Source organism: Opisthocomus hoazin, chromosome 3 (genome assembly GCF_030867145.1).
Source record: "Opisthocomus hoazin isolate bOpiHoa1 chromosome 3, bOpiHoa1.hap1, whole genome shotgun sequence".
NCBI classification, from domain to species: domain Eukaryota; kingdom Metazoa; phylum Chordata; class Aves; order Opisthocomiformes; family Opisthocomidae; genus Opisthocomus; species Opisthocomus hoazin.
Genome location: NC_134416.1, coordinates 1,968,183 through 1,994,269, shown reverse-complemented (window position 1 = coordinate 1,994,269; position 26,087 = coordinate 1,968,183). Strand labels below are relative to the sequence as shown.

Here is a 26,087-nt window from a genome sequence, read left to right as displayed (position 1 = left end):
ATTTGGGAAACAATCACCCCATGCAGCGGGACAGGTTGTGGGCAACTGCCTAGAAAGCACCTCTGCAGAACACCTGGGGACCCTGAAGAACATCAAGACACCCAGGTGTCAGCCAGGTTTCCTTGCGGTGATGACACTAATCGCGTCCTGGGATGCATGAGCAGGAATGCAGCTGGGAGGATCAGGGAGGGGATCCATCCCCTCTATTTGGCACTTGCAAGACCACAGCTGGCCACCGGGTCCAGTCTGGGGCACCCAGTACAACACAGACAGCGCTGGATGGCAGTGCGTCCAGTGGAGGCCACCAAGATGGTTGGGGCTGGAGTACAGGACATCTGAGCAGAGGCCATGGGCTCATTTGCTCAGCAAGGAGAAGGTCAAGGGGGATCTTCTTGTCCTCCATGACTTCTTAATGAGATGGTGTAAAGAAGGTGGAACCAGACCTTTTCAGAGAGATATGTTGGAAGGACAAGAGGCTCTCTGGGGCAGTAGGAAGGACAGAGCTCTCCAGAGATCTCTTCCCACCTCCATAACTGTGATTCTCTCCTATGATTTTGTGAGCCCGGAGAGAGCTTCCTGCAGTCTGGGGGAACACGGTGAGGCAGAAATCATCCTCTCCCATGCTGAGGCTCGTGCAGCACAAGATGCAAATACTTAACAGCTTAGAGGGCTCTTCAGCACATGTCCCTGACAGCTGGCCCGCTGCACTCCCCAGGGCTATTGAAGGTCTTCAAGTGGACACCTGCTTACGAACCTCAATGAACGAGGGACTACGTGACAGCCACAGGAACACAAGGTAACACCAAACATCAGAAAAACTCGCTATTAATTGCCTGGTACCATTAGAAGGTACTTGAGGATATCAAAAGTAGCTTAGCAGACATTTTCCATAAGCTTCCAAGTGAAGAGGTAATTACCCAACAGCTACAGAGATGTATGGGACCAGGAGGAAGAGGGGAAGTGTTGAGATCTGGGTGAATGCAACATCACGGAGGGCACATTTGACCTCTCCGAGCAGATAACTAGATGGGACTGCACGGTCAACTCAAGTTTGCAGAGGACGCAGTGCTCTGGACAGGGACAAAGCCATTCACCTTAGGTTCTCTAGTTGTATACATTCCTTCCCTAGACACTAATGATAACCATTTATATATTAAATTATTTTAATGTATTTGTAATATATGGATATAATATTTATGTACTTCCACAGTCTTGGTCCTCCTGGTGTGAGAACTATAGGTCTAAGGATCACAGCAACATTGCCCATGATAAATCCTCACTCCAGGAAACTATTTTAGGGGGGAATGCACATTTTCACCTCTATAATTATCGGTTGTCTGCAGCTCTTGAGTTGAAATGCAACGAGAAAAAGACAGCTTCATACAGCCAAACTACTGAACCCAAAGGTCCCGTTTCAGCGTCAGAAATGCCACCACCTCTTTCATCACAAATGGCTCAGTGGGACACCGAGCTCCACCACAAATTGCTTCTTGGTCCTTCAGGCGCTTCCAAGGCTAATGCAAGGCAAGCCATGATACGGCATGATAAGCATTAAAAAAAAAGAGTATTTCTTTGATGAAAGCGCGATATTAAAAAAGACTCTGCCATTGTCAAGACCTGGGCTACCTGTGATATCTGGCCAGGTCACCAGCACATTGATTTGCAAAGAAAGCATTTGCAGGTTGGACTCCATCCCCAAGTAAATCCGATGGCACATTTTAAATTACTTCATATTAGTGGTAGGATATGATAAAATATAGCGAGAATCTGGCATCACGTCTGTAGACAGACATCTGGAACTGACACACTTCAGGAATAAATTTTAGTCTGCTACAATTAAGAGGGACTTGTCTGCAAACGCTCGTACTTAAGGACACGATGATATATGGCACATCTGTAGCCCAAAAAAAAAAGGCAAGGCGAAAGCTGGCAGGGCATTCAACAGCAGCAATGGTGCTTTCCAGTTGCCATGTGGTAATCCCAAAGACAAGTACAGGCTGGGCAGAGAGTGGCTCGAGAGCAGCCCTGAGGAGAAGGACTTGGGGGGTACTGGTGGATGAGAAGCTCAACATGAGCCAGCAATGTGGGCTGGCAGCCCAGAAAGCCAACCATATCCTGGGCTGCATCAGGAGAAGCGTGGCCAGCAGGGCGAGGGAGGGGGATTCTGCCCCTTTACTCCGCTCTCGTCAGACCCCACCTGGAGTCCTGCGTCCAGCTCTGGAGCCTCCAACATAACAAGGACACGGATGTGTTGGAGCGGGTCCAGAGGAGGGTCACAAAGACGATCGGAGGCTGGACTACCTCTCCTATGAGGACAGGCTGAGGGAGTTGGGGCTGTTCAGCCTGGAGAAGAGAAGGCTCCAGGGTGACCTTAGAGCAGCTGCCAGTGCCTGGAGGGGCCGACAGGAAGGATGGGGAGGGGCTTTTCACAAGGGTGTGTAGTGATAGGACAAGGGGGGACGGCTCTAAACTAAAAGAGGGCAGATTTAGATTAGATATTAGGAAGAAATTCTTCACCTTGAGGGTGGTGAATCACTGGAACAGGTTGCCCAGACAAGTTGTGGATGCCCCTCCCTGGCAGTGTTCAAGGCCAGACTGGATGGAGCTCTGAGCACCCTGGTCTGGTGGAAGGGGTCCCTGCTCATGGCAGGGGGGTTGGAACCAGATGATCTCTAAGGTCCCTTCCAACCCAAACCATTCTATGATTCTATGATTCTATATTCCCAGTTTGTGGGTGGGACAGCAAGAAGGAAAACCTGCAGGTTTACTGGTCTGAACTGGGATAGGCTTGAAGTTGGGAGAAAAAACACCCTTGAGAACAATATGGCTGATTTAAAAAAGGATTTTCTGAGCAGGATTTGGCATTCTTTGCTCCCAGAAAGGTGTTGCTATTCATTACTAACATCTCAAACCTTTTCCAAGAAGAAAATGTGGCTTTCTGCCGAGCTTAGAACCACCTCGTAGCAGAGGCTGGGGGAAAAGCAGCGGCCAGAGCTTCACCGAATAAAAAGCCAGTTAAATAGCTGCGTTTCAAGCTGCTGACATCGTCCTAAGCATAAATCACGCGTAGCATCCGGAGCCGGAGCGTGTCGATCCTCCCTGCGAGTACAGACCTGGCGATGTATCGGCTCGTAGCTGATCTGTTCAGGCAGCCGGACGGAGAGAAGCCAGGACTGGGCGTGCCGTGCAACCTCGCTGTTGGAAACAGAGAAAAAAAACATAATTTGCTCAGAATCGTAACATTTTGCAGGGATTCACACGGCCCTCAGTATCGTCGGTCCACAAAAATGGTCAAAAAGGCTGGAACCCCTCTGCTGGGAGGAAAGGCTGGGAGAGTTGGGGCTGTTCAGCCTGGAGAAGAGAAGGCTGACAAACTTTTTAGCAGGGCCTGTAGCGACAGGAGAAGGGGTGATGGTTTTAAACTGAAAGATGTGAGGTTCCAACTGGATCTAAGGAAGAAATTTTTTACCGTCACGGTGGTGAGGCACTGGCCCAGGTTGTCCGGAGAGCTGGGAGATCACAGAATCACAGAATCACAGAATACTAAGGGTTGGAAGGGACCTCTGTGGGTCATCTAGTCCAACCCCCCTGCCAAAGCACGGTCACCTACAGCAGGCTGCACAGGACCGCATCCAGGTGGGTCTTCAGATCTCCAGAGGAGACTCCACAGCCTCCCTGGGCAGCCTGTTCCAGTGGTCACAGAATCACAGAATGGTAGGAGTTGGAAGGGACCTCTGTGGGTCACCCAGCCCAACCCCCTGCTGAAGCAGGGTCACCCAGAGCAGGCTGCACAGGACCTTGTCCAAGTGGGTCTTGAATATCTCCAGAGAAGGAGACTCCACAACCTCCATGGGCAGCCTGTGCCAGGGCTCTGTCACCCTCAGAGTGAAGAAGTTCTTCCTCATGTTCAGATGGAGCTTCCTCTGCTTCAGTTTGTGCCCATTGCCCCTTGTCCTGTCGCTGGGCACCACTGCAAAGAGTTTGGCCCCATCCTCCTGACACCCAACCTTCAGACATTTATAGGCATTTATGAGGTCACCTCTCAGCCTTCTCCAGGCTGAACAAGCCCAGCTCCCTCAGCCTCTCCTCGTAGGAGAGATGCTCCAGTCCCCTCACCATCCTCGTAGCCCTCCTCTGGACCTTCATTGTCAGGTTGGACGGGGCTCTGAGCAACCTGATACAGTTGAAGATGTCCCTGCTCACGGCAGGACGGTTGGGCTAGATGGCCTTCAAAGGTCCCTTCCAACCTAAACCATTCTGTTATTCCACGCCTTTATTGCTTAACCCAAAGCAGGCAGCTCCCACAGCCCGGATAGGTGAGAACGCTCTTCACAGATCTCCACATCGCCGGCACCTCCAGAGCGGCCACGGCAAAAGGGCTCCTTGCCATCTCCAAACACAGCAGGGACCTTTGCCATCGGCAACTGAATGTGCCAGAACAACCCCCTCCAGGCAACTCATCAAGAGAAGGCTGCGAGGGGACCTTATAAATGCCTACAAATATCTGAAGGGTGGGTGTCAGCAGGATGGGGCCAAGCTCTTTTCAGTGGTGCCCAGAGACAGGACAAGGGGCAATGGGCACAAACTGAAGCATAGGAAGTTCCGTCTGAACATGAGGAAGAACTTCTTCCCTCTGAGGGTGACGGAGCACTGGCACAGGCTGCCCAGGGAGGTTGTGGAGTCTCCTTCTCTGGAGATATTCAAGACCCGCCTGGACAAGGTCCTCTGCAGCCTGCTGTAGGTGACCCTGCTTCGGCAGGAGGGTTGGACTAGATGACCCACAGAGGTCCCTTCCAACCCCTACCATTCTGTGATTCTGTGATTCTGTGATTCTGTGATTTGCACAGTTCAGCAAATTTCCACGCTTGGCTTGGCCGCTCCCCGCAGCCGGCCGGGGAAGCCCAGCGCCTGCCTCCGATACACGCAAGCGCGTAATTAAATTGTCCTCGACCGGCGTAGGAAAGAATGAATCGAAAATAAAGGCTGCATCTCAGCTTTCCAGGTGGTACGTGAGCGGCTCAGTCACTCACCTGCCAGCCCGGGCGTGTTGGGGAGTGAGCGAGCGGAATTTGATAGCGCGGCACCGCGCTCTCCCCGCGCGCGAGCTGTCACTCGGGCTGCCGGCGTCGGCGAAGCCCCATCTGTTCCCTCTGCAAATCAAAAGCGGTCGGCGCAGGCGCGATGCCGGCACGGGCGGCACATGCCTGTCCATCACAGGCATCGAGCAAAGGCTCTGTACAACCCACCGGCGAGCGCGTTCGAGCTTGCCGCACGCCCATCGAGTATCAACCAGGCATTTGAGCCACCGCTGAGGGTTCTTCTTCTTTTCTTTCTTTTTCTGGCTTCCTTCCTCATCACAGAGCCGCCTCGTTGGAGATGCCTCCATCACAGAGACGCCTCGCAGCGTCTTTTCAACTCTTTATCAGCGCTAAAATCAACGCACATCAACTTCGGGTTGCTCCGAAGATGCCGCAGAGCGTCTCTTGGCGAGGCCGGGGGTTAAGAGGCCAGCGCGCTCCAGCCAAGGTTGACCTCCCCACTGACGCAGGGAGAAAGACCCAAATTAAAGTCCGACCATTAGGGTAGGGATAGAACATCCCTCAGCCCTTTGCAATTATGTTTAATGCTCCTTCAAGCCAGCTCAGCAGGACGGGCTATACCAGGAGCCGGCTCCCCAGGGCAGCAGACAAGCTCTCTAAATATTTAATACTCGGGCATAAAAGCAGACTCTCGGGGTTGAGCACGTTCCCATGCTTGTGTGCCATCCTTTTAGTTAAACCAGCCTGATAACCACATCTTAGCCAGAAAGGAGGAATCACGAAAGAAATAAATAGATAAGTAAATAAATAAAAGGTGCAACGGCCTCACGCTGCTGATTTTTAATTTCTATATGGCAAAAATGCACCCATGTCATAATGACTGGGGGCTTTTTTGCCCAGCTTCTATCTTCTGTCAAGAAGTCACGCTATTATACGGGGACAGGCGACGCGCGTCTCCCATTACCGGCTCTTGCCGTGAATTAACTCGCAGCCTGGAGGCAGTTTAACCGCTCGAGAGCCGGTCCCATCCATGGCAAAATCCGGGTGAGATGCATCCATCCAGCGTGCCGACCAGGTCTGGGAAAGCATCAGACCGGTAGCAGGTGAAGCAACCCTGCATCCACGCTTTCCCATCGCCAAATTCCTCACCCCGCACGCAAATCCTCTCCGGACTACTAGAAAACCACCTCAATATTTCCCCAGGAGGAGACAGCCCAGTGGCTCCGTAACGCTGCCCGTTAAGAAGCTCCGTAATTACACATTTCACCATCGATTGGGATTTACGGAGGAAACTCAGGCTCCGGCACGATGGGATTTTTAGAAGCTTTTGCATCGTGCAAGAAGAAGTTTAAATACAAGCAAGGCTCTGCAAGCATCAAAACAGCAAGGGAGGAGATGCGGGAGAGCGGGTTTGGTATCTCAGACCTTTAAGGGGGTCTCAAGGAGCCCAAGTTTTGATTTTTAGAGTGGTTACTGACTTGGGATGGCGGGTTAGAGCCATTAATATTTCATTATATATTATATATTTTATATATTTTATATATTTTATATATATATATATGATAAATTATATCATATATCATATATATATCATATTATTTCATTAATAAATGCCAAGCATCTGATATTTTCTAGTGGAGATTCAGGGTGTATCTGTATTGTTCAAGTAACTGACACAGTGCAAAACCAGGGCTGAGCAAGACACCGGAGAACCGTATAAGGCTTAAAATAAAAAATAAGGAGCTGAAATTTGCTGCTGTCTGGACTGAATTAAAGCCAAAATGATGCCCCCAGGGCTCTCTGCAAGTCTCTTTTGGTCCAGATACAACAGAGATTTATTTTGCAGGACAGATGCCAGTCCCATATCTGGGTTGTTTTTCTCCGCCGTTGCTCCCCGCTGGGCAGAGCATCAGCGTCGGGACGCGGCGGTGCCGTCGGATCGGGAGAGCGACTCGCCCGTATCCCGTCTCACCCTTTCCTCCGTATCGCAAAAAAGTCCCTCGCCGCAGAGATTTCAATAAGCGGCACGGCGCGTTCCTCCCCTGCGCACGCTCAAAGGCAGCGGGAACAGGGGGAGGGAGACAAAAAAAGGAAGGAAAAAAATAAAAGCTGCTGGGGAGAGCATCCAGAACTGCACATTAAGGGCTTTTTAAGCGATTACACACAGCACAGCAGCGTCAGGCTTGATATTTTATACCCTGCGTAAGGGACAGGTGGTTTTCTCTTTTTTTCTTTCTTTTCCCCCCTTTCTTAATGATTTAGTCGCTTGGAAGCTCATCATCTGTAAGGAAACCCGCAGCCCGTGCAGACGGGGTTGTTTCTCTTCATGCATCATCCCCAGGCCGACACCGGCTGCTCCGCCGGCTCTCGGCGTTCTCAAGCGCGAGCGTCGAGAAGTGATTGTCGTACCCAACCCAGCCGCGAGCCTCGGCGCGTCTCTCCGGAGGGAGCGGGAGCTGTCATGTTCATTAAACGCATGATTACAGCTATGATTAATAGCGGGGGCTGTAGCCTAACTCCTTTTCTCTTTTTTTTTTTTTCCTTCCCCCTGCTCCTCTGAAGGAATCCACAGCCGAGCGGTCCCGCGGTGTTTTCCGCCACATTTGCCTCCCGCTCGAAATTCCAGCTTTTGATAGAAAAGAGGCACAATTTATCCCTGTCGAAGGCTCCGCAACCAGAAAAAAAAAATGCTTCAAACAAGCGGGTCGAACGCTGCACCTCTCCACCAACACCCACACATTAATTAGGACCTTTTTCTACCATAACCCCACGAGCCAGCAGTGTGCCCTGGGTGCCAAGAAGGCCAAGGGGATCCTGGGGTGCATTAGGAGGAGTGTGGCCAGCAGGTCGAGGGAGGTTCTCCTTCCCCTCTACTCTGCCTTAGTGAGGCCCCATCTGCAGTGCTGTGTCCAGTTCTGGGCTCCCCACTTCAAGAAAGATGAGGAGCTACTGGAGAGAGTCCAGTGGAGGGCTACGAGGAGATGAGGGGACTGGAGCATCTCTCCTACGAGGAAAGGGTGAGGGAGCTGGGCTTGTTCAGCCTGGAGAAGAGAAGGCTGAGAGGGGACCTTAGAAATGCCTCTAAATATCTGCAGGGTGGGGGTCAGGAGGATGGGGCCAGACTCTTCTCAGTCGTGCCCAGAGACAGGACAAGGGACAACGGGCACAAATTGGAGCAGAGGAAGCTCCAGTTGAACATGAGGAAGAACTTCTTCCCTCTGAGGGTGACGGAGCACTGGCACAGGTTGCCCAGAGGGGCTGTGGAGTCTCCTTCTCTGGAGATATTCAAGACCCACTTGGACAAGGTCCTGTGCAGCCTGCTCTGGGTGACCCTGCTTCGGTAGGGGCTTGGACTGGGTGACCCACAGAGGTCCCTTCCAACCCCGACCATTCAGTGATTCTGTGAACATATCTCCGGGCTTGAGGGGTCCCTCACATACAACCTGGTCCTTCTGCCCCAGGGCAAGGTTGGCAGAGATTTGCCTTCGCAGCCCTGGAACCGCGCTCGGGAGCAACGGTCGGGGCTTTGCAGGATGCCAGCATGAGGAGCAGGATGCTCCGACACCCCTCCTCAGCTCCCCCTCACGATGTCACAAACCCACGCCAAAAAGGACGCTTGAAATATTTCCATCGCATTAAAAATCGGCTGCAAATATTGCACGGAGGGAGTGTGGTTAATTATTACCTGCTTAATTATTTAGGAAGGACTTTATTGCTCCTAGGGCACAGCTCAAGGACCAGGACCTCATCATGCGGAAAGGTCTGTTTGTGCATCTTCTCTAGTAATTTGTTTTTTATATGGTGGAAAGACTGTAGAAAACTGAAACAGCTTAAAAAAAAGGGAGAAGCCGCAGAGCTGGGATGCGTCGGGGCCACGGGACGCGCAAGAGGGTGAGACAATCGTTAGGGTGATTGCTACCCATCTGCTTAAACTGCCCCAAATCAAGGATAATTTATGGAAATCTTAGGGAAGAAAACAACCAGCGCTTGGCCCAAGCGACCCGTGGCCGGCAGACGATCGGCTCCTCTGGCTCTGACTCAGGGATGACTTTAACGGGGTCATCCCAGTTTCCCGTTGTCTTTTGCTCATCAAGGGAAGGGGTTTTGCTGTCATCCACGCTCGTTTCTACTCAGCCCGCTTCAACACGACCTTGACATCCCGGAAACAGCTTCCTTGAATCACGCCGGCCCCTTTAATAGGTCCCATTATAACCCCGCTTCGCCCACCGCGGCGCAGGCAGCCTACTTCGGCAGCAGCCAAGCGATTCATTTTGCGAGGCTCTCCTTCGCTTTCTTGCTGAACAAAAAGTTTTGAGGCTGGCACTCGGGGAAATTTATTTCTTTAATTATTATTCATTTAAGTGGGTTCTACTGTTTCAGATGATCAGCACTAGCAGCTGCTGGGGGTAATTTATTTTACTCACCGGACGGCAGAAGCCCTCACTCTCCAGAAGGTAACAGCAAAGCAAGGGCTGAGCTGCCAAGACACAAATGCAGCTTGCACACTTTCCTGCCTGGTTGCACCCAGGCTCCTAGCAGGAACGTGCACGTCCCCAGGTCAGGCAGTCACGGGTGTTTTATTAGTGAAGCAACCTCAATTAACGAAGCACGGTCCGGGTTCGATGTTGTTGTATGAGCAGATGCTTGCAAGGAGGCCAGAGCGGCTGCCGCAGAGCATCTCCCAAGCTCTGGTCTACACCAGTGCTGGATCTAGCGGTGTTCCTTGAAGAGACCAGGTCCCTGCCCACCAGTGTCTGCAATCCCAGAGTCGAGGGATGTAGCTCAAAAGGGATTAAGGGATTCAGCAATCCCAGAGACAAGGGACTGAGATCAAAGGGGCCAAGGGATTGAGCAATCCCAAATAAAAGGGATTGAGATCGAAGGGGCCAAGAGACTGAGCTCAAAAGGGGTAAGAGATCAAAGAGATTTTGGGGTAAGCAGCAACCCCAAAACGAAGGGACTGAGGTCGAGGGGGCCAAAGGACTGAACAATCCTGCAAAAAAGGGACTGAATTCCAAAGCCGCAAAGGGACTGAACTCGGAAGGGGTAAGGGATTGAGGAATCCCAAACACAAGGGCTTGATCTTGAAGGGTCCAAGAGACTGAGCAATCTCAAAACCAAGGGACTGAACTCAAAAGGGGCCAAAGGATTAAAATCAAAAGGGGTAAGGGATTGAGCGATCCCAGAGACAAGGCACTGAGCTCAAAAGGGGCCAAGGGATTGAGAAACTCCAGAGTCAAGGGATTGAGATCGAAGGGGCCAAGGCATTGAGCTCAACAGGATAAGAGACAGAGCAACCCCAGAATGAAGGGATTGAAGTTGAAGGGGCCAAACGAATGAACAATCCTGCAAAAAAGGGACTGAATTCCAAAATCATAAAGGCATTGAGCTTGGAAGGGGTAAGGGATTGGGGAATCGCAAACACAAGGGCTTGATCTTGAAGGGGCCAAGAGATTGAGCAATCCCAAAAACAAGGGACTGAGCTCGAAAGGGGCCAAAGGTTTAAGATCAAAAGCGGCAAGGGATTGTGTAACCCCAAAGATAAGGGATTGAGATTGAAGGGGCCATGGAATTGAGCTCAAAGAGGTAAGGGATTGAGCGATCCCAGAGTCGAGGGATGTAGCTCAAAAGGGGCCAAGGAATTGAGTAATCCCAAATAAAAGGGATTGAGATCGAAGGGGCCAAGGGATTGAGCTCAAAAGGGGTAAGAGATAGAGCAACCCCAGAACGAAGGGATTGAGGTCAAGGGGGCCAAAGGACTGAACAATCCCGCAAAAAAGGAACCGCATTCCAAGGGTGCAAAGGGATTGAACTCGGAAGGGGTAAGGGACTGAGGAATCTCAAACACAAGGGGTCGATCTTGAAGGGGCCAAGAGACTGAGCAATCCCCAAAACAAGGGACTGAACTCAAAAGGGGCCAAGGGATTAAGATCAAAAGGGGTAAGGGGCTGTGTAACCCCAAAGATAAGGGATTGACATTGAAGGGGCCATGCAATTGAGCTCAAAAGCGGTAAGGAATTGAGCAATCCCAGAGACAAGGCACTAAACTCAAAAGGGGTCAAGGGATTGAGCAATCCCAAAACAGAGGGACTGAGATTGAAGGGGCCAAGGGATTGAGCTCAAAAGGGGTAAGAGACAGAGCAACCCCAAAACAAAGAAGTTGAGGTCGAGGGGGCCAAAGGATTGAACAATCCCGCAAAAAAGAAACTGAATTCCAAAGCCGCAAAGGGATTGAACTCGGAAGGGGTAAGGGATTGAGGAATCCCAAACACAAGGGCTTGATCTTGAAGGGGCCAAGAGACTGAGCAATCTCAAAACCAAGGGACTCAACTCAAAAGGGGCCAAAGGATTAAGATCAAAAAGGGTAAGGGGCTGTATAATCCCAAAGATAAGGGATTGAGATTGAAGAGGCCATGGAATTGAGCTCAAAAGGGGTAAGGGATTGAGCGATCCCAGACACACGGCACTGAGCTCAATAGGGGCCAAGGGATTGAGCTCAAAAGGGGTAAGGGATTGAGCAATCCCAAATAAAAGGGATTAAGCTCCAAAGGGACAAAGGATTGAGCTCAAGAGGAGTAAGAGATCGAGAAATCCCAGAGACAAGGGATTGAGTTCAAAAGGGGCCAAGGGATTAAAGTCAAAAGGGGTAAGGGATTGAGCAATCCCAAAAACAAGGGGCTGAGGCCAAAGCAGCCGAGGGATTGAGCTCAAATTGGGTAAAGGACTGAGCAAAAACAAAACCAAGGGATTAAGCAATTCCAAAAACAAGGGATTGAGATTGAAGGGGCCAAGGGATTGAGCAATCCCAAAGACAACGCACTGAGTTCAAAAGAAGCCAAGGGATTGGGCAATTCCAAAACCAAGGGATTACATTCAAAAGGGGCCAAGGGATTACGTTCCTAAGGGGTGAGGGACTGAGCAATTCCAAAGTCAAGGGACTGAGCTCAAAAGGGGCCAAGGGATTGGGCAATTCCAAAACCAAGCAATTAAGTTCAAAAGGGACCAAGAGATTAAGTTCAAAAGGGGTGAGGGACTGAGCAATCCCAAAGTCAAGGGACTGAGCACTTCCAAAACTAAGGGATTAAGTTCAAAATGGGCCAAGGGATTAAGCTCAGAAAGGGTAAGGGACTGAGCAGTACCAAAACCAAAGGATTGAGATTGTAGGGGACAAAGGATTGAGTAATTCCAAAGAAAAGGGACTGAGAATGAAGGGGCCACGGGATTCAGGAATTCCAAAATGAAGGGATTAAGTTCAAAAGGGGCCAAGGGATTAAACTCAAAAGGGGTAAGGGACTGAGTAATACCAAAACCAAAGGATTGAGATTGCAGGGGACAAAGGATTGAGTAATTCCCAAAACAAGGGACTGAGCCCAAAGAAGCCAAGGGATTGAGCTCAAAAGGGGCAAGAAAATGAGTAATCCCAATGACAAGGGATTGAGATTGAAGGGGCCACGGGACTGAGCAATCTCAAAGACAAAGGAATGAGCTCAGAATGGGCCAAGGGATTGAGCAATTACAAAACCAAGGGATTAAGTTCAAAAGGAGACAAGAGATTAAGTTCAAAATGAGTAAGGGACTGAGCAATCCCAAAGCCAAGGGACTGATCTTGAAGGGGGCCAAAGGACTAAAAAATCCCAAACCTGAGGAATTCAGCTCGAAGGGGCTGAGCACAAGTGCACCCCAGCACAAGAAACACCAAAACCAGCTGAAAACTATGGAAATCAACACTCCAGTTTTCACTCTTCTCACACCTTGGTGCATTGGGTTGGCCTCTCCTCCACCAACTTCTCCCTTACCCCTCTACCACTGGGTCCCAATGTGTTTAGGATGTACAGTCTTAAAATTTTCCGTTCTTTTTTTCAAAAGCCAAGCGGCTCAGAGGAGAGAGCATCATTCACGCAAGCCCTCGGCCAGCCTGATCACAGAATCACAGAATGGTAGGGGTTGGAAGGGACCTCTGTGGGTCATCTAGTCCAGCCCCCCTGCCGAAGCAGGGTCACCTACAGCAGGCTGCACAGGACCGCGTCCAGGCGGGTATTGAATATCTCCAGAGAAGGAGACTCCACAACCTCCCTGGGCAGCCTGGGCCAGGGCTCCATCAACCTCAGAGGGAAGAAGTTCTTCCTCACGCTCAGCTAGAGCTTCCTCTGCTTCAGTTTGTGCCCGTTGCCCCTTGTCCTGCGGCTGGGCACCACTGAAAAGAGTCTGGCCCCATCCTCCTGACACCCACTCTGCAGATAATTGCAATTATTTATAAGGTCCCCTCTCAACCTTCTCTTCTCCACGCTAAACAAGCCCATCTCCCTCAGCCTCTCCTCAGAGGACAGATGCTCCACTCCCCTCATCATCCTTGTAGCCCTCCGCTGGACTCTCTCCAGTAGCTCCTCATCTCTCTTGAAGTGGGGAGCCCAGAACTGGACACAGTACTTCAGATGGGGCCTCACTAGGGCAGAGTAGAGGGGGAGGAGAACCTCCCTTCACTTACTGGCCACACTCCTCCTAATGCACCCCAGGATCCCACTGGCCTTCGTGGCAACCAGGGCACACTGCTGGCTCAAGGTCAACTTGTCATCCCCCAGCACTCCCAGTCCCTCTCCACAGAGCTGCTCTCCAGCAGGTCCGCCCCAGCCTGTACTGGTGCCTGGGGTTGTTCCTCCCCAGGTGCAGGACCCCGCCCTTGCCCTTGTTGAACTCCATCAGGTTCCTCTCCGCCCAACTCTCCAGCCTGTCCAGGTCTCACTGAATGGCAGCACAGCCTGCTGGTGTATCCACCACTCCTCCCAGTTGGTGGTGCTGAGCACTTTATCATCCTTGCAAACACGGAAAGTGCATTTCTGTGGCACTCAGCACTTCTAAAATTAGTTGGTAAACGAGAAGCCGAGAGTGCACTTTCTTCTAACGCATGGCTCCCTGCGCCATGGTTATCTTCCTTGTCTTTTCTCCAAGCGTGGAGTTCTCCTGCCACATCTGGAATCCTGTTCATGAGCAGCAGTCGTTCGTCTTCAGCGTGACACAGCGGAGAGCTCATATCTTCAGTCTCCCCAGCTGTGTACTAAGATGTTTTCACAGCAGGGTGGGGAAACTGAGGCAGGAGAGGATGTTATGCAGCAGGATGGAGGGACGGAGCCTAGATACAGGGAAAGACCCTCAGCCTTGGAGGGCTGAGCTCAACCCTGTGTCTAAACAATTAGCTCCTCTGGGGTCTGAGCCACCACCACAGCTGAACTGGGAGACACTATTCGGCAGCTCGGGAGAACTTCAAGCTTCTCTTAAACCTCCACCTTTGGGAGCTCAGCAATCATGGGTATCTCCAAGGCTTCTGGATCCTACAGTTGTGAAGAAGAATTGAAAACCACTAACAAACAAAATCACCTTGCTCGAGGGGCTGGCTGCCACCCATGAGCCTCCCTCCAGCACGCGATACCCAGCCATAACAGTGTCCCCAAAGCCACCAGCCTTCCATCCCACCGGGGCTCCCGCGTGCTTCCCAGGAGGTAACACTTCAGCCGAGGATGAGGAAGGCGTGCAGGTGAAGATCTACCCAAGGAAAGCAGCCTGGACGTTGGCGAAACACCGCCGGAGCCAGCCCCAGCTCACAGCACCTCTCGCCGCAGCGGCTCAGGCCTCAATTGGGGTCAGGGCTGCTTTCCGGACAATGTCAAACCTTAATTTGGTTTCTGCTCCTTTCAATCTTGTCGAGGGTTGCGGGTTTTTTTTTTATGTATTTTCCCTTTCAAATTTCTTTGTGAAACGCTGTGTTGACAGGACCTTTTGTTTCTTTCCCCAATAACATGGAAATTCCTCAAGTGTCTGAATGACATCTTAGCAGCTATGGAAAGAAACGAAGGAAAGGTTCGTTGTGAGCGGAGAAACCCAATTATTACAATTCCTTAATTAACTGCAATGAATCGACTGCTTTCCACAGCACCTCGCTGCCTATTTTCTACTATTTCTGCAAAGTGAAAAATATACCTTTGCAGAAATACTGGTTATCCCAGGGTTAAAGAGCTTTTCCATGTCTGCTACAGCATCTTCGTCCTGCACGGGGAGGAGAAGCGAGAGTCCGTGCCTCGCAGCTGGATGTTTTCTTCCGAGTTTCTTCCATCCTTGCTCGAGCAGCTGAGTTACGGCACAGGTGGGAAGGCAAAGAGTCTTTTTCTTTCGATGTTTAACCTTTAGTGTTCGCGACACAAGCACAGAACTTGCAGGAAGCCCTTTGGGAGCAGAGCCACACGTGTGAGGAGACCACCGTTCTCAGCAGCCGCACGAACCACTGTGATGCCCAAAACCAAAAATGAATCCAGGGAGCTTCTTCACGCTGAAAACACCTTCAGAAACTTCTCCTGGGTTTGCAACGATGCTCTCCCTGTCCCCAAGGCGGGTGTCCCCCACGCCGCACCGCTGATAACGAAGCAGGTCACGGATGAGCTGTGGCAAAACCCCTGCTCTTCCCCTCGCTCCGGGAGACGGATGAGTTGCTTTCTCACTCCTGGTAACCTGAGGATCGACCCCGATACAGCACAGGGCTGCAAGAGGAGCATCCCCAGGACCAAATTTTAACTCACCCCCAGGGAGCAAAACGATTGCCCACCCCGCTCTGCTGGCAGGGCCGGTACGATGGCACTGATGGATCAGCCGCTGCAACCAGCGTCGCGTTTCTTCTTGTAGTCGGGCCATGACGAGACAAAATACCAACCCAATAAATTCAGGCAAACAGCAGAATTAGAACCCACTGTAAGTAAACTCCAGGCTATTAAACTGTCAGGAGCGTTTCCCATCTCTCCGCTACCCCAAACACGCAGCTTCTGGCACTGGGAGAGGAAACGCTGCGTTTTTCTGTCTTTTAAATAAACTTTGTCAAGTGTTGAAAACACTGACTGTTCGGTAAAGGTGTGACGGCTCGTACACGATGAGCACACACAAATCTTCCGCCCTGCCAGCCCCGGGTATTGTAAAGCAAGAGACGCCGGTATCTGTTGAATCCATCCTCACGAAGGAGGACGAATTATGGCGAGTAATTCTATGCTCCCCAGTTCAAGAAAGATGAGGAGCTACTGGAGAGAGTCCAGTGGAGGGCTACGAGGATGAGGAGGGGACTGGAGCATCTCTCCTATGAGGAGAGGCTGAGGGAGCTGGGCTTGTTCAGCCTGGAGAAGAGAAGGCTGAGAGGGGACCTCATAAATGCCTCTAAATATCTGAAGGTTGGGTGTCAGGAGGATGGGGCCAGACTCTTTTCAGTGGTGCCCAGTGACAGGACAAGGGGCAATGGGCACAAACTGAAGCAGAGGAAGTTCCAGCTGAACATGAGGAAGAACTTCTTCCCTCTGAGGGTGACGGAGCACTGGAACAGGCTGCCCAGGGAGGCTGTGGAGTCTCCTTCTCTGGAGATATTCAAGACCCGCCTGGACAAGGTCCTCTACAGGCTACTGTAGGTGACCCTGCTTCGGCAGGAGGGTTGGACTGAGTGACCCACAGAGATCCCTTCCAACCCCGAACATTCTGTGATTCTGTGATTCTGTGAGAGTTGAAAGATGACATGAAAATACTGACGTATACCAGTTATCAGGGTTTTATGGCTCCAAAGCCAATGAACCACTCATCAGGGGGAATGAGACTACTAATAGATGAAATATCTTTAAAAGATATATATAGGTGAGTCTGCATTTTATAGAAAATAATCCTGGAAGGGACCTTCTGTCCCAAAATGGGATTAATTAAATCTATTTTTCTAAATGAAATCTCACTAAAGGACGTAGCATCAGTGGAGAAGGAAAGATGGAGAGGAATCGCATCTCCTCCGTGCCCCATCACCCCAGACAAAGCCACGACTGGGAGCCAGCTCACTCCCCACCTGCCACCAGGTCCGACCTGCTGACCTCCAGTCATCTGCACATCTCCATGAAAGTCCTGTTATTCTAAAATGGAGATCAAAAAGTATCCACAAAAGCATCCAGTGCTTGCTGGTGCACGCTCACCCCATGCCTTCTATTGATTCTTTGCTTTTCAAAGCTGCTTGAAGTCACCTCTGCAAATTAAATCCCTTGAAACTCATTGCTGTTTTCCTTCCCATACCCAAAATCCCACCCCAGCAAAACCCCACGGGCAATGCCGATGCCTGAATTTGCAAAAAATCCTCCCGTGATTCCTCTGGCTCAAGCCCTCTCCCAGAAATTGCACTTCAAGCTGGTGTTGCTCCTCTTGGTCCCAGCCCAGCGGTGGATATTCATGGCAAGGCTGAATCCATCGGCCTTTGCTGAGTTGCCTACGCATGACTTTGCTGTTTGCTGGTGGCTACAAAAATTTAGAGACTTTCTTGTGCTTCCATGAATGAAAAAAAATTAAGTCTGGAACAAGCAGAGCAGCCCTGAGGAGAAGGACTTGGGGGTACTGGTGGATGAGAAGCTCAACATGAGCCAGCAATGTGGGCTTGCAGCCCAGAAAGCCAACCGTATCCTGAGCTCCATCAAGAGCAGCGTGGCCAGCAAGGCGAGGGAGGGGATTCTGCCCCTCTGCTCTGCTCTTGTGAGACCCCACCTGGAGTCCTGCGTCCAGCTCTGGAGCCCCCAGCATAACAAGGACACGGATGTGTTGGAGTGGGTCCAGAGGAGGGCCACCAAGATGATCAGAGGGCTGGAGCACCTCTCCTATGAGGACAGGCTGAGGGAGTTGGGGCTGTTCAGCCTGGAGAAGAGAAGGCTCCGGGGTGACCTTAGAGCAGCTGCCAGTGCCTGAAGGGGCCTACAGGAAGGATGGAGAGGGGCTTTTCACAAGGGTGTGTAGGGATAGGACAAGAGGGAACACCTCTAAACTAAAAGAGGGCAGATTTAGATTAGATATTAGGAAGAAATTCTTCATCTTGAGGGTGGTGAATCACTGGAACAGGTTGCCCAGACAAGTTGTGGATGCCCCTCCCTGGCAGTGTTCAAGGCCAGGCTGGATGGAGCTCTGAGCACCCTGGTCTGGTGGAAGGGGTCCCTGCTCATGGCAGGGGGGTTGGAACCAGATGATCTCTAAGGTCCCTTCCAACCCAAACCATTCTATGATTCCACGAAATACAGCACGCGCAAGATCTGGGCTTGGGAAAGGCTGCATCGGAAATGCTGCTGCTCCAAACAGCAGCAGCAATATTGATTTAAGCAGAGTGGTGGGCAGTTAAGTCCTCCCATTATCTCCCAGCACCTAAATTAAAGCATGGACTGGAAATCAGGCAGCAGCTTGAGTCAAGTCCACCTCCTTCCTGCAAGGCAGAATCACACAGAAGATAGGGGTTGGAAAGGACCTCTGGGGGTCATCTAGTCCAACCCCCCTGCCCAAGCAGGGTCACCCAGAGCAGGCTGCACAGGACCTTGTCCAGGCGGGTCTTGAATACCTCCAGAGAAGGAGACTCCACAACCTCCCTGGGCAGCCTGTTCCAGCACTCTGTCACTCTCAGAGTGAAGAAGTTCTTGTGTCCTCCCCAATCAGAACTTCCCGTAATCTGTTCTTTAAAAAAACCCAATAATGCTCAGAGTCAACCCAGCCAACTTACTCCAGCACTTCATAATCCTCATCCTTCAAAACCTCTCCCTGAGACCTTTCTGCTACAGTTTAAGCCCCTAGGTGTTTGGCTGCTCCACCTGGCCACGGAGAAGACATCCTCCTGCTGCCTGGCAGCTCTTCATGAACTTGGGGACCTGCAGACCCTCCACCTCCTCCTCTTCAGATTCCACAGACCCATGTCCTCCACTTTTCTGGTCCTTCCAGTCATCGCTTCTCCCCTGGACCCTTCCCAGCTGTCAAACTCTGTCCTGAAACCTGTCCCCAAAACTGGACCTGCTCCATCTAGCATCTTCTCTGCTCCCATCTTGGGGCTTTCACCCCTTTTCTTGCACTCCACCAAGCTGTTCGCTGCCTTCGGTGACAGCTTCAACTCCTGTGGATGGTGCTTACGGCACAACCAACCTCGAGTTGATTCAGACACTTCAGAAAATCCCATTGCCGTTAGCAAAGCTCTTGAAAAAATCTGACAACGCTGACATCAGGATTTGCTTGGTCTCCAAACCCCTGAGCTCGCTTTATGGCCGTTTTGTTCACGCCTCCAAAGGCTCATCCTTGCCCGTCCTCCTCCAGACGCAGCACCAAAGCCAAGGATTTAACAGCTCGCAGGTAGGATCGCAGACTTTGAAACAAGCCATGCGGACGGGCGCTCACGAGCATGCACGTCCTTATCTGCAGAGCCAGCAGCGAGGAGGACGTTGCAGGCTACTCACCCGTCGAAAATCTGTCCTGAGCAAAGCTGAGTTGCAAAAACACCACCAAACCGCTGCTGAGCATCCCTTTAATGCTCTCAGAAGGCAGATTACCTGAAAGGGATGCTCCATCGGCTCTGCGACCCCTCGGCCACCGCAGCATCCTCATCTCTGCCACCATCTGCAGGCATCTACATTTCCCTTCCCCAGGTGGCTGGGGCAGCTAATCCATGGTTTAAGCTAAATCTCAGCCCTCCTCCCTGCCAGCGACGATGTGCAGTAAGGATTTATCATCACCAGCTTCTCTCCTGTCTCTTCACAGAATCAGAGAATGTTCGGGGTTGGAAGGGACCTTTGTGGGTCATCTAGTCCAACCACCCTGGCCATGCAGGGTCACCCAGAGTAGGCTGCACAGGACCTTGTCCAGGCAGGCCTTGAATATCTCCAGAGAAGGACACTCCACAACCTCCCTGGACAGCCTGGGCCAGGGCTCCGTCACCCTCAGAGGGAAGAAGTTCTTCCTCGTGTTCAGATGGAGCTTCCTCTGCTTCAGTTTGTGCCCATTGCCCCTTGTCCTGTCACTGGGCACTGCTGAAAAGAGTCTGGCCCCGTCCTCCTGACCCCCACCCTGCAGATATTTAGAGGCATTTCTAAGGTCCCCTCTCAGCCTTCTCTCCTCCAGGCCGAACAAGCCCAGCTCCCTCTGCCTTTCCTCAGAGGAGAGATGTTCCAGTCCCCTCATCATCCTCGTAGGAGAGGGACCTGGGTGTCCTGGGGGACGACAGGTTGACCATGAGCCAGCAGTGTGCCCTGGTTGCCAAGAAGGCCAATGGCATTCTGGGGTGCATTAGGAAGAGTGTGGCCAATAGGTCGAGGGAGGTTCTCCTTCCCCTCTACACTGCCCTAGTGAGGCCTCATCTGGAGTACTGTGTCCAGTGCTGGGCTCCCCACTTCAAGAAAGATGAGGAGCTACTGCAGAGAGTCCAGCGGAGGGCTACGAGGATGGTGAGGGGACGGGAACATCTCTCCTACGAGGAAAGGCTGAGGGAGCTGGGCTTGTTCAGCCTGGAGAAAAGAAGGCTGAGAGGGGACCTTAGAAATGCTTACAAATACCTGCAGGGTGGGTGTCAGGAGGATGGGGCCAGACTCTTTTCAGTGGTGCCCAGCGACAGGACAAGGGGCAACGGGCACAAACTGAAGCAGAGGAAGTTCCAGCTGAACATGAGGAAGGACTTCTTCCCTCTGAGGGTGACGGAGCACTGGAACAGGCTGCCCAGGGAGGTTGTGGAGTCTCCTTCTCTGGAGATATTCAAGACCCGCCTGGACAAGGTCCTCTGCAGCCTGCTGTAGGTGACCCTGCTTCGGCAGGGTGGTTAGACTAGATGACCCACAGAGGTCCCTTCCAACCCCTAACACTCTGTGATTCTGTGATTCTCTGATTCTGTAGCCCTCTGCTGGACTCTCTCCAGTAGCTCCTCTTTCGTGTGAGTGTTCTGGGGCATCCCACGTAGTTTTAAACCCATGAAGAACAGAGATTACGGATGGAAGGAGCTTTGCGCAGGCCCAAAAATCCCATCAGCAGGAGAGCTGAGTAGCCCTGAGAAGCTTGAAAAGCAGGAGGAAAATTAGGAGGTTTTCCCAGGGAGGCTGTGGAGTCTCCTTCTCTGGAGATAATCAAGACCCGCCTGGACAAGGTCCTGTGCAGCCTGCTCTGGGTGACCCTGCTTTGGCAGGAGGTTGGACTAGATGACCCACAGAGGTCCCTTCCAACCCCCAGCGTTCTGTGATTTTGTGAATCCGGCTGCCGGCAGTTTCAGAGGCCGCACCTCTCAACGACACCGTGCTATTTATTGCCTCTCTTCATCCACTTTCCCACCGCACATAAAATGACTTTGGCACTAAATTGCCTCATTTATAGCATCATCCACGAACATACTCGTCTCTGCACCCTTCACCCTTCCAGCAAAGAAAAACAACAGCACGAAGCCATTGGCTTCGTCTTTCCCAGCTTAACTGTCCCCAGAACCTGTCAATAAAGCAGTTACGGAGCAAAAATATTTGACCCCGAGTAGAAATTCGAAGAAATACTTTAAGCAGAGTTAAAAACCTGGTCTTGCTCAAAAGCCACACTTGAGGCATCAAGTACAAGAGGAGCCGAAACACAAATTTACTTGAAGCTAAACGTAAAGCCGGTAACTATGCCCAAATGCCTGTTTCATAGCTATGTGCAGAACGGACCTCCCAGCTTTTCTTAGGTGAATATCGAATGTCATTTGATGAGCATCTCAAATACTTTTCACCTTGTGGTGCCGTTTGAAGCTGCCCGAGACTTTGCTCAGGTTAAAAACAGGAACCAGCTCAACGGCGCATCTCTACAAGCTTGAACTAAGCCTGAGTTAAGAAAAAACCTCAATTTTCTCAAACAAAAGCTGGGATGTCATTGGATTTCGGACGCGGATCGGGAGAAATTCTTGCCGCTCACCTGCTCTGCCGGGGCTCTTGGTGCTCAGGTCTCGGCCTCGGCCGGGGGTGCTGGAAGTCTTGGAGAGTTTGTTGGCTGACACTCGGTACATCACCCCGCCGATGCAGCGATAGCCTTTGCTCCTCCATCTCTGCTGCACGTGCTGGGATTTGCCGCCCTGAGGTGACGGCCGCGTTTGGTTTAATAGAGGGGATCTGCAAGGAAACAATAAAGTCAAGGTAAGCCCAAACTAGGGAAGACATCGCAAGGAGCTGCTGCTTTTTGAGCAAACCCTCAGCTGCCTGAGGATGGAGGTGGTGCAGGGAAGAACCAGGGATGCTCCTGCTGTAGATAGAGAAGAAGATCTGATTCCCTATGATTTACACCTACAAAAACAACCTTCAAGGAATCAAGCCATTTCTTTCCCCTCGATCGCCCACGGCAATCATAGAATCACAGAGTCCTTAAGGTTGGAAAAGACCTCTAAGATGACCAAGTCCAAACATCAACCCAACACCTCCATGCCTGCTAAACCATGTCCCAAAGTGCCACATCGACACATTTTTTGAACACCTCCAGGGACTGTGACTCCATGCCTTCTGTGGGCAGCCTGTTCCAATGCTTCACAACTCTTTTAGTAAAGAAATTTTTTCCTAATATCCAATCTAAATGCCGCAGGAGAAAAGACCAGGCGCCAAAGGTCAGGTTCCCACCCAATCGTAGCCTGCTAGGACACAGCTAAGGTGTTTGTCCCTAAACTCCGCGGGTATTTGCCATCGACCCACAGAATCACAGAGTAACAGAATGGTAGGGGTTGGAAGGGACCTCTGGGGGTCATCCAGTCCAACCCTCCTGCCGAAGCAGGGTCACCTACAGCAGGCTGCACAGGACCACGTCCAGGCGGGTCTTGAATATCTCCAGAGAAGGAGACTCCACAGCCTCCCTGGGCAGCCTGTTCCAGGGCTCCGTCACCCTCAGAATGAAGAAGTTCTTCCTCATGTTCAGCTGGAAGTTCCTGTGCTTCAGTTTGTGCCCGTTAATTGACCCCAATGCCCCGCACATGGCAGAGCTTCAATCCGCACTCCTGGCATGTGGCTTCTTAACAGGCAGCCTGGTGGATCCGAAATGGGATCCAGGTGAGCCCACAAAGATGGGGCTGATGACCCATCTTACACCCTTGGATTGAAGCTCCAACCCTAGCAGCAAACAGAGCAAGAAATGTGGATGCAATCCCATGAGGGAATCAGCAAGGTGGGACCTCCCCTGAGCTTAGCCAAGTTTTACGGAGCTCTACAGGCTTTGATATTTTTGGTGGCATCATTATCATTATTCTTTGGTTTTATAAGTTTTATATTATTATTTTCCTCCCTAAAGCTGGTTCTTGCAAGGGTTTTGTTACATCCCTGCATGGGATGAGTCATCACCCCCCATCTATCACCTCGAGCAGATGCTGGGATGTGAGTGGGGTTGGCCAGGCAGCACTGGAGATCCACCTCCAGCTCCCCATCTCTCCCCTACATCCACAAACCCTGCAGGGAAGCTGAGGGATGGCAATGGGTTGGGAGCTGTGATGCCGTTATGCTTCTGAGCGATGAGTGTGGTGCGCCGACCCTGGCTGAACGCCACGTGCCCACCAAGCCACTCCATCGCTCCCTGTCCTCAGTTGGACAGGGGGACAAAAATTACCAATGAAAGTCACTGGGTCAAGATAAGGACAGGGAGATCACTCAGCAATTACCGTCATGGGCAAAACAGACTTGACTCGTGGAAATTAATTTCATTTATTGCCAATTAAAAATCAGAGTAAGATAATGAGAAATAAAACCAAATCTTAACACACCTTCCCCACACACCTTCCTTCTTCTCAAGCTCAGCTTCACTCCCATATTCCCTCCCTCCTCCCCCCAAGCAGTGCAGGGGGACGGGGAATGGGGGTTGCGGTCAGTTCATCACATGTTGACTCTGCTGATCCTTCATCCTCACACTCTTCCCCTGCCCTAGCGTGGGGTCCCACCCACGGGAGACAGTCCTCCACAAACTTCTACAATGTGGGTCCTTCCCATGGGCTGCAGTTCTTCACCAACTGCTCTAGCACAGGTCCCTTCCATGGGGTGCAGTGCTTCAGGAACAGACTGCTCCAGTGTGGGTCCACCATGGGTCCACAGGTCCTGGCAGGAGCCTGCTCCAGCGCGGGCTCTCCATGGGCTCACAGCCTCCTTTGGGCACATCTACTTACTCCAGTGTTGGGTTCTGCATGGGCTGCAGGCGGGTATCTGCTCCACCACGGACCTTCATGGGCTGCAGGGGCACAGCCTGCCTCACCATGGTCTTCAGAACGGGCTGCAGGGGAATCCCTGCTCCAGCACCTGAAGCACCTCTTCCCCCTCCTTCTCCACTGACCTTGGTGTCTACAGAGTTGGTTCTCTCACATATTCTCACTCCTCTCTTCCAGGTATTACTGGGCAGCATTTTTTTCGCCTTTTTAAATACATTATCACGGATGCGCTACCACCGTTGCTGACTCACTCAGCTTTGGCCAGTGGCGGGTCCATCTTGGAGCTGGCAGTCACTGGCTCTACCAGACACGGGGGAAGCTTCTGGCATCTTCTCACAGAAGCCACCCCTGCAGCCTCACCGCTACCAAAACCTTGCCACGCAAACCCAACACAATCAGGAAGCTCTGAAGTGATACCCTGGGAACAAATATGGACCAGAGGGGCTCATCCGCCACCAAGAACCCCTCCGGTTCATGACCCAGCATCTCCTGCTCTGTCCCACCTCCCTCCCAACCCGCGTGGAGCCACCCAGCTCGTTTTCGCGTATACGCCGTTATACAAACAGAGCCGCTGCAGCCAAATCAAGTCTCTTCAAATATCAGTCGTCTTCCCCATTTAGTGCTAATCCAAACAGTAATTTGTTTATGCAAATCAGAGCTCTAATTTTGTATTAGTCCAAACTATGCTCATAATGCTATTAGCAGAACGTATATAAACCGCGCATTACCGGAGAATATCTGTAAATTAAGATCCCGCTATCCTATCAGCAGAATGCAAACCCCGGAGAGCATTACCTTTAAATGAACATGTGCTGGAAAGAAAAAGGGAATTGTAAAATGTAATCGTTAGATTTCTCAGCGCTTAGCGTGACAGCCTATTCATTTCATTGGGCTGTTGCCACTGGCTACCAAGCTCGGAGAACTGCTGCATGGTTTTTGCTGAGGGGATGGGGACTGCATAAAGAAGCTGCTGCTCCGCTTCCAGTTTCCCCAAGGTCTGGTCCTCATGAAACTGCTCCGGAGAGGAGCATCGAGTCTTAAATTCACAGAATCACAGAATCACAGAATGGTAGGGGTTGGAAGGGACCTCTGTGGGTCACCCAGTCCAACCCCCCTGCCGAAGCAGGGTCACCCAGAGCAGGCTGCACAGGACCGCGTCCAGGTAGGTCTTGAATATCTCCAGAGAAGGAGACTCCACAACCTCCCTGGGCAGCCTGGTCCAGGGCTCCGTCACCCTCAGAGGGAAGAAGTTCTTCCTCATCTTCAGCTGGAACTTCCTCTGCTTCAGTTTGTGCCCGTTGCCCCTTGTCCTGTCGCTGGGCACCACTGGAAGGAGTCTGGCCCCATCCTCCTGAAACCAACCCTAAAGATATTTAGAGGCATTTCTAAGGTCCCCTCTCAGCCTTCTCGAGGCTGAACAAGCCCAGCTCCCTCAACCTTTCCTCATAGGACAGATGCTCCAGTCCCCCCATCGTTCTCGTAGTCCTCCTCTGGACTCTGTCCAGTAGCTCCTCATCTTTCTTGAACTGGGGAGCCCAGAACTGGACACTGTACTCCAGATTGGGCCTCACTAGGGCAGAGTAGAGGGGAAGGAGAACCTCCCTTGACCTACTGGCCACACTCCTCCTAATGGAGGTGTGGATGGTGGCACAGAGCATCTCAGTGCCCTCCTAGAGCTTCTTCACTGGGAGGAAGAGGAGGAGGAGAGCTGGAGCTGGCATGGGTCTTGTCAGAGCCGTGGTGGTGCTATGCTATATTACGATACCTTTATCAGAACCATCGAATGGTTTGGGTCAAAAGCGATCTTTGAAGCTCATCCAGTCATCCATGGGCAGGGACATCTTCAACTGGATCAGGTTGCTCAAAGACCTGTCCAACCTGACCTTGAATGTTTCCAGGGATGGGGCATCTTGCACCTCTCCGGGCAACCTGGGCTGGGGTTTCACCACCCTCATCATAAAAAATTTCTTTGTTATATCTAGTCTAAATCTTTCCTCTTTTAGTTTAAAACCATCACCCCTTGTCCTATCGCAACAGGCCCTGCTAAAAACCCTGTCCCCATCTTTGTTGTAGGCCTGCTTTAA

The 26,087-nt window shown here is 51.5% G+C and overlaps 1 protein-coding gene across 1 annotated transcript in view; it reads right to left on the bottom strand.

Annotated features, from left to right (window-relative positions):
• ZC3H3 (zinc finger CCCH-type containing 3) overlaps positions 1 to 23,614 on the bottom strand; it is a 74,909-nt gene extending 51,295 nt beyond the window's left edge. The window contains exons 1-6 of the mRNA XM_075417221.1: positions 23,569 to 23,614; positions 23,222 to 23,386; positions 22,811 to 22,924; positions 21,990 to 22,101; positions 21,750 to 21,943; positions 3,114 to 3,195 (exon numbers count right to left, since the gene is read on the bottom strand). Of these exons, the coding sequence (XP_075273336.1) occupies positions 3,114 to 3,195; positions 21,750 to 21,943; positions 21,990 to 22,101; positions 22,811 to 22,924; positions 23,222 to 23,386; positions 23,569 to 23,614 (713 nt within the window). The remainder of the gene's footprint in view (positions 1 to 3,113; positions 3,196 to 21,749; positions 21,944 to 21,989; positions 22,102 to 22,810; positions 22,925 to 23,221; positions 23,387 to 23,568) is intronic.
• Positions 23,615 to 26,087: the final 2,473 nt, after the last annotated feature.